At 44.6% G+C, this 7,928-nt stretch overlaps 1 protein-coding gene across 1 annotated transcript; it reads right to left on the bottom strand.

Annotated features, from left to right (window-relative positions):
- Positions 1 to 2,936: 2,936 nt before the first annotated feature.
- PROP1 (PROP paired-like homeobox 1) lies at positions 2,937 to 6,398 on the bottom strand. The gene is made up of 3 exons (XM_064279782.1): positions 5,717 to 6,398; positions 4,266 to 4,498; positions 2,937 to 3,275 (listed from the first exon to the last, which is right to left on the bottom strand). The coding sequence occupies exons 1-3, from the start codon at positions 5,823 to 5,825 to the stop codon at positions 2,937 to 2,939; spliced, it is 681 nt and encodes a 226-aa protein (XP_064135852.1). The 5' UTR covers positions 5,826 to 6,398.
- Between the last annotated feature and the right edge of the window lie 1,530 nt (positions 6,399 to 7,928).

Below are 7,928 nucleotides of genomic sequence, written 5' to 3'. Positions count from 1 at the left end.
AAATCAGGGTAACATTTCTAACAACAACAATAAAAAGTTGCCATTGAGTCAATTCCGACCCATAGCAACCCTATAGGACAGAGTAGAACTGCCCCACAGAGTTTCCAAGGAGCAGCTGGTGGGCTCAAACAGCTGACCTTTTGGTTAGCAGTCATATAACTTAACCACTGTGCCACCAGAGCTCCACGTTTTCACTAGGGAGTCAAAAATGTCCCAGAGAGGAAAGAACTTCCAAAGATTCTTATATCTCATCTTATAACATTGCCATGGAAACAAGGTGGAATAGAACTGATAACCAATTTCTGGTCAGGAAGGATTTCATACAGCCTTGTCCTGAAGAACAATCAAAACAATCAGCAATTTACCCTGAAACATAGCTCCAGTCTGAACATCAGAGTCTCTGTTTCTTCAAACTGACTGCACATAGAACGTTCTACAAAAGGGCACAATGTCTAAGGCAAACGGTCTTTACCAATTTATCTAGACTTTTTTTTTGACTCAAAGGTGACTTTAGTAAACCGGTTTCCTCAAGGCTCAAGGTTCAAAAGAACATCTCAGGGCAATGGCCTGGATGGGTTACCCCAAACCCATGGATCCCAGAAGTCTGGTTTCCATAAGAATTAAAACTGTTTCTTAGTACTAATATAACTAACACAAAGGTAACCCTTCATCCAGTTTTGAGTATAAAACGTAGCAAATAGAGTTGAAAAGCCCTGTGTACATCTCCTGGATCACACTGTGCTCCCCTTCCCATGCTGGTGCTTGTCATTCATATGCATGATTTCATATTTTACTTCATATGTATGCATTCCAACATAAAATGCAAAAGGTACATATATATCATATATATATCATTTTGCATATTTTAAAACTTCATAAAAATGGTATATGATATATTCAGGGTTTTTTTCCTGAATCTTTTCTTCTGCTCAATGTCAGCTTTTTGTGACATCTGTGTTGATATATACTCTTTTTTCCTTTTGAGTTGTCTAGTTACAAAGAGCAGTATTATTTTTGTAATTTATAAAACTCCTATTAAGATTTGTGAAAAAAAAAATTTTTTTTTTCCCCCTGAGGTTCATAAGAGAAGTCTGGAAAAAAATGACAAGATATACCTTGTTTTTAGATAAGAAAACCTAACATTTTAAAGGTATCGATAATCCTTAAATTTTTGGTAATTAAAATATGTGGTACTGGTACAGGAATAGACACACTCATTAATGGAAAAGAACTGAGAGTCCACAACTGTCCCATATATATGTATATTGGGAACTTAGTATATGAAAAATTATTTTAAAAATTAAAAAGATAGACTATTAAATAAATTGTACTGGAACAGCTAGCTAGCTGACTGGGGGAAATTTTATGACTATTTTACATATTAAAATAAATCTCAGATAATTCAAGGCAGAAAATTTGATCCAAATAATGACAAAAACATGGGTAAAGCCAGTTAAAACAAAGGGAGAAGATGTCTCACTCAGGGTTCCTCATCTGAACCACAGAGCAGAAAATAAATTGAGTGACAAGTTTCTCAATTCTCATTTCTACATAACTGCTACCATCTAGAAGCTTAAGAGAGAGGTTAATTCTTTACATAATGCCTTAGGGCATTAGGGCTTAATTCTCATAGGGAACTGTCATTAAAAACAAATAACTAGAAAATAGTTGCAGCACATATGACCAGGTATTCATATTCTAATACATAAAGAACTCTCAAACACTAATAACTGATGTCTATAAAAAAAAACAAACACAAATAACGCACATAAGCAATGCACAAAAGAAAAAAAGCAAATGGCCAAAAAAGATCAAACTATTTTAACTCTCACTAGCATCAATTAAATGAAAAAAAAAAAAAAGACACCTCTCTTAGTTAACAAATTGTCAAAAATGGTAAAGATGGACAAAGACGTGCTTAAACCAACACTCAGCCATTTTTTGTAGAATGCAAACTGGTATACTCTTTCTGGCCAGAAGGCAGTCTGGCCCGAAGGCAGTCTGGCCCAGGGAGACAGTTCAACGAGAGTGCAAATGTGTAATACTGGGTTTTTGATTCCAGACTTGTTTATAATAAAACCAGTTGCTGTTGAGTCGATTTTGATGCATGGTAACCCCATATGTGTCTGAGTAGAACTGTGCTACGTAGGGTTTTCATGGCTGTGACCTTTTGGAAATAGATCACCAGGCCTTTCTTTCAAAGCGTCTATGGATGGGTTGGAACTGCCAAACTTTGGGTAAATAGTCCAGTACTAACCATTTGCGTCACCCAGGGAACCTTGTTTATAATATATATGTATGTATATAAAATTAAAATAAGGTACTGGTGATAAATTTTGCAAGGTCAGTAGGAAGTAGGAAAGACTGGAATTAAGAGAACCAGTGAGAAGCATAAGGCCTCCAGGTTAGAAGATATGGGGCTAGAAAAAGCTAACCACCTGTTAGAATGGAAAGGAGAGAACTAAATTCAAGATATTTCTAGGACAGACCAGGAAAAATTTAATAACTGACTGGGTGTTGGGGTGGGTGATGGGGAAGAGATGTATAGGTAGACTTGACATCCAAAGTCTTACTGAAATCAGCGAGAGAGAGCTGGGAGGAAGATCTTCAAATGTGATCTCACTGAAGGAAGCCCCTAAAGTTCTATCTCCTTCAATCATCTCCTTTCACCAGCAGCAACAATTGCCTCCATTCATAACACCCTTCCACCAGTCCCCTCCATTGAGGCTTTTTACCCATATTCTCTGGCAATCTATCTCCCCAAATTCTCTCAATTAATCACCTTGGTAAGCCTTCATCATGATCTCCCAATTTTTAATTCCTAATCTCTGAGCTGCCCCCTCATATTTATACTCTACCCCTAGAAGGAAAGGAAGCCACCTGGTTTTCTCTGTGTTCCACAGGCTGGGAATCACCTTATCAGTGCTTCTTTGATCTTAGTTCCAGGACTTTGATGGCTCAAGGCTTAGGGGAAGCATGGGTTGGGGTGGGGGGCAGTACAGATGACCAGAGGGAGTTGGGTGCAAGGTGGGGTACCAGTCCTTGGGCTGGTGTGGTACAGCAAAGGAAGCACCTGTGGTGGGCTGGGCAGGAAGGGCCTGGTTATAGGGGTGAGGGAAGCAGGCTACCGGTGGAGGTGATATTGGGTAGGTGTAGGGGCAAGCAGAGGACTCAGGCAAGAAACCAGAGAAGGTGGCAGGAGACAGATGGGCCAGTGGCTGGAGAAGTGACCGCTCTTGCTTCCGCTGCTTAGCTCTGCGGTTCTGGAACCAGACCTGAGGAGAGAGAGAACAGCCATGTCAAAGCTTCTCTCTCAAATAGGTGGCACTATCACATGTAATCTCCTTCCCCAATGAAAGGGTGTCCAGTACAGGGAGTGAGCCTTTCCACTTGGCTAGAGGAAGTAAAACTTGTCCAGGTGGTACAGCTGAGCCAAGCCTACTAACACAGGGAGACCCTCAACCTCACTCACAGCCTGTGTGTAAATGTACCCAATTTCTACAACTTTGGGTGAGTAAGAAATGTCAGCTTCCAACAAGAAAGGGATAAACCCAATATGGTGGCATTTTCCCTCCCCAGAGAACATTTTCCCTAGGGTTAGGCGTTTTTTTTTTTAGGCATAGAGATTAAGGCTAGAGTTTAATGGTTGTAGACAAGGTCAAATTTATGATAGGGTCTATATTTAAGGTTAATTAACTTTATGGTTAGAACCATTGGGCTGATTCAGTTTCAAGGCTATGGTTAGGGACAAAGTTATAAACCTGTGAACAGTTAGGATTGAATCCTGTTACAATTCAGATCACTATTAGGTGTTAAAAAATTCAAATGAGATTAGATCAGACTTAAGGTTAAACTTGGGGCCCTGGTGGTGTAGTCGTTGAAGAGTGGTTAAAGAGTTGCTAACCAAAAGGTCAGCAGTTCGAATCCACCAGCTGCTCCTAGGAAAACCTATGGGACAATTCTACTCTGTCCTATAGGAAACTCTATAGGAAACCCTATGAGGCAATTCTACTCTGACATATAGGGTTGCTATGAGTGGGAACTGCCTTGACGGCAATGGTTTTGTGTTTTTTTTTTTTTTTTAAGGTTAAACTCAGTGACACTCATGCTTCAGATGAGGTTACAGTGTCAGTTAGATGGGGCTTACATTCTGGTGGATGTTTAGGTTAGGGCTATAATGTCCAGGAGTGTTTATGCCCAGGCAGTCCCTGAGCACTGAACCTACATTTCTTCCCTGGAGGTGGGTGGGGAGCCTGGGGCATCACCTGGATCCTGGCTTCACTGAGGCCTATGTCCTGGGCGAGACCCTCTCGGGCCCAGATGTCTGGGTACTGGTTCCTCCCAAAGGCTGACTCCAGCTGCTCCAACTGTACTGGGCTGAAGGTGGTGCGATGTCGGCGCCTGGAGTGTGCGCAAACCCTCTGTGCTCCTTGCTGGGAAAGCCTTGGTCTCCCCATCCCCATACCAGAGAGCCTCTTGTGGGGCTGAGTGCTCCTGTCTGAGGAGGGAAGGAAGAGGAGAGGCAGTGTGGGAATGGGACCACTCATCCAGCTCCTGTACCACATATGGTGGTCCCCTAGATTCTGCTCAGCACCCACCCCACCATGCTGCTCCATTTCCATACACTCTGCCCCGGCCAGTCACATTTTACCTTCCATGACCACCTTTCCTGGACCCAGCTCAGCCTCAGCCCCTGCTTCACCTCTGAGTCCCATAGCCCAGGCTCTCCTCTCCATGTAGGCTACACCCCTCAGACCCACCGCACACCCTGGCGCTCATGCTCTCTCTCCCTCACTACCCCATTTTATGCACACTCTCTATTACACTCCCACAGACACATTTCCATGTAATCCAGGCACCTCCATCTGTCTTTCACCTCTCTCAACGCACACACTACCCACCTGAGCCATGTGGATCTCCTATTTGCTCTCACATCCTAATCAGCTTTCCAGGTCTCTGTATAAGACCACTGTTACTTGTTCTCTGCTCTCACAGTTCACAGTCAATGCTCATTATTCTGCTCCAATCCTCACACACCACTCACCTGGGTAGGTGAAGCATTCACCCCTTCTTCCACTCAGACACACCCTTGCCCTAAAGTATACTTCATCTTCTCCCCATATCCCTGCCCTGGCCCCTCTACCAGTCTGCAGGAACCTGAGCTCGTGGGAAAGGCTTGCCTCTCCTCCGCACAGGCTCACTAAGCCTCCACACTAATTAGTCTGAGAGCAGGGGAAGAGAGAACAGGGAGGGAAAGGAAACACCTGGAAGGCACACACTCAGAAAAGATGTCTAGGGCTGAGGCACCCATCCCCATGGGGACAGGGGGCTGGCTCCCCATAGATTGATGCCCACCTTGATGACACCCTTGTTGATCCACGGGCCCCCTAATCTTCCTGGAGCCAAAGGCCTGGCAACTCCAGCTCCTTCCGTCAGAGAAACCAGTGTCTTGGGTAGAAGTTGGGAGTGAGGAGACTGGAGATTTCAGCTCTGCCTCTGCCCCTACCTGATGTATGCTATTCAGCAGACCACTCAATGCCAGGGCCTCACTTCCCCAGTATGTCAAGTGAAGAGTTGCATTGCCAGATGCTTCTAAGATTTGTCACAGTTTTAACATTTCTCCTCTTAACCTTCCTCATGGTAAATCACTGCCCCACAGGAAGCTGGGTACTGAACCCAGCATCTGCTACCCAAGCCACACCCGAGATTCACTCACCCACAGTGGAGGTCAGAGTTCCAGTGTCCGGGTATCTCTCAGGCAAGAGGCTGCTGTGATCTCTCCCCTTTTTTTGCTTACTCTGCTGATTCCTCCTTTCTGCTTCCATGGCTAACAATGAAGACCAAAGACTTCCAGTCTCCTGTGTCCCTGAATCTGATTCTAGGTCAGTCTTTCACTGTCTTGATTATTCTCTTCCCTCTATGCCTGTTATCTCGCTCCTTCTCCCTGTTTCTATCTCTCTCTGAGTCTGTGTGTAGATATAAATAAAGATATAGAGAAAGATACGTAGTTTTGTTTTTTTTTTTCACTGTCTCTCCTCTTTGTTTCTAATTCCCCATTCCTTCATTCAAATATATCTAATTCTCTGTCTTGCCTCCACCCTGTTTCTCTGTTTTTGTATCTGCTTTTCTCACCCTGTCCCTTCTCCCCATGAGAACACTGGCTGATCTCTCTCTTTTTTCTCAGCTGCCTCCCTTGTCTAGCTTGCAGTCGTACACCTACCACTTTCCCCCTGAGTCTTGGAGGAGTGACCTCCTCCTCGCCCCCTGCGGGCCCATCCAATCATTACCTGGTCACCAGAGCCACATCCTCAGGGGAGGATCACAAGCCGGATGAGGGAAGGTGTTCTGTTGGAGGGTCCAGGGACTGGGGCCAAGAGCTCGTATTCCCAGAAGATGAATTCTTTTGTCCTGTTAAATCCCCTCCTGGGAGCAGGTAGGGGAAGGAGGAGAAAACGCATTCCTCCTAAGACCCCACCTCAGAGCCCCACTGGGGCAGGAGGTGCAAATGGGAGGCCAGGAGCACAGACTACCTGGGATCTCAGCATGTGGGCGATACCCAAGGGCCTGTTTTCAGGAAATTAAAAACCTAAAAGTTGCGAGTACATTCTGACCCCTCCTGGATACCCTGATATCTTAGGATACACTAGCGACCCCCTCAGTCCGACCTGAACCCAATTCATTTGATGAGCATGTGGGACATCATAGTACTTGAGTGCTTTCTGATTTCCTCCCTCAGAAGTCACCTTCTCATTCACCCAAAACCCTGACAATTTAAGAGAGAAAATGTCATGGTCTTCTAGTATCTTAATGCTCACAATATGGTCCAAGGATCAGCAGTGTCAGCAGCACATGGCGGCTGGTTAGAAATGCAGAATCTTGGGCCTACTGAATCAGAATCTGCATTGTAGTGAGGTCCCCAGGTGACCTGAATATACATTAAATCTGAGAAGCACTGCTGGAGGAGACCAGTGGTCCCCCAGACCCTACTCTTGCTCAGAATACTCTAATTAGGTATGGATGTCCTGACTCACCCTAGGATACTTTGAACACACACAGAACATCCTACTTAATCTGTGATCATATAAGAACACCGCGACATCCCGGATTCACTGACCTTCCAGATAATCTGACTCTCCTATACATACCAATCTCCTTCCAGACAGTCTGACTAAACACCCAGATATCCAGACCTCTCAGGTTACTCTGACCCAACAAGTGGAACTTGACCTTTCAAGGTCATATTGACTTTTAGAGCATTCTATTCCTCCAAGGCAACCTAATATTCCCAGAGTAACAGTACTGCCTCTAAAAGACCCTGTTCCAGTCTGGTCTTAACCAGGACACCTTCTCTACCTATAGTTACCCTAACATCCAGGACTCCTTGACCCTACATGGACTTGTCAAGACATCCTGAAATTCCCTAACACTGATCCCAAGATCACACTGAGCTGCTATGGCACTCAGACACTATGAATCTCCAAGAAACTCTCATTATACATAACCCCTCAGAACATCTTGAACCCAAGAACAATGATCCTCCAAGTCTCCCTGACTTTGCCTCAAAGGCTTTAACCCTACAGTGATACCTTAATCCTCTAGGACAACCTGTACCCAGAGAAATTTTAGCCCCTGAAGGGCCATGTGAAAACACAGGGCATTTTGACTCCCCAAATATTCTCATACTATAGGATACTCTGAACTTCCAGGACTCTATGAAACCTTAGGGCAACATATCCCCCGAACCATATGGCCACACAGATCTCCCTGACTATTTAAGAACTTCCTGACAAGCCAGGGGAATACTGGGCCCTCAAGGACTGCCTAACATTGTCAGCTGTTGTTAGGTGCCGTTGAGTTGATTTCGACTCATAGCAACCCTATAGAACAGAGTAGATCTGCCCCATAAGGTTTCAAAGAGCAGCTAGTGG

The sequence above is a fragment of the Loxodonta africana genome, chromosome 2, assembly GCF_030014295.1.
Source record: "Loxodonta africana isolate mLoxAfr1 chromosome 2, mLoxAfr1.hap2, whole genome shotgun sequence".
NCBI classification, from domain to species: Eukaryota; Metazoa; Chordata; class Mammalia; order Proboscidea; family Elephantidae; genus Loxodonta; species Loxodonta africana.
The sequence above is the reverse complement of the archived record's forward strand: the minus strand, read 5'-3'. Positions and strand labels throughout refer to the sequence as shown.

Excerpts from the sequence above, each read along its gene's own strand:
- PROP1 (XM_064279782.1), bottom strand. The coding sequence starts at position 5,825 with ATGGAAGCAGAAAGGAGGAATCAGCAGAGTAAGCAAAAAAAGGGGAGA. Across the intron at positions 4,499-5,716 it reads AACTCTGACCTCCACTGTGG|ACAGGAGCACTCAGCCCCAC; the intron begins GTGAGTGAATCT and ends TTCCCTCCTCAG. Across the intron at positions 3,276-4,265 it reads TCAGTGAAGCCAGGATCCAG|GTCTGGTTCCAGAACCGCAG; the intron begins GTGATGCCCCAG and ends CTCTCTCCTCAG.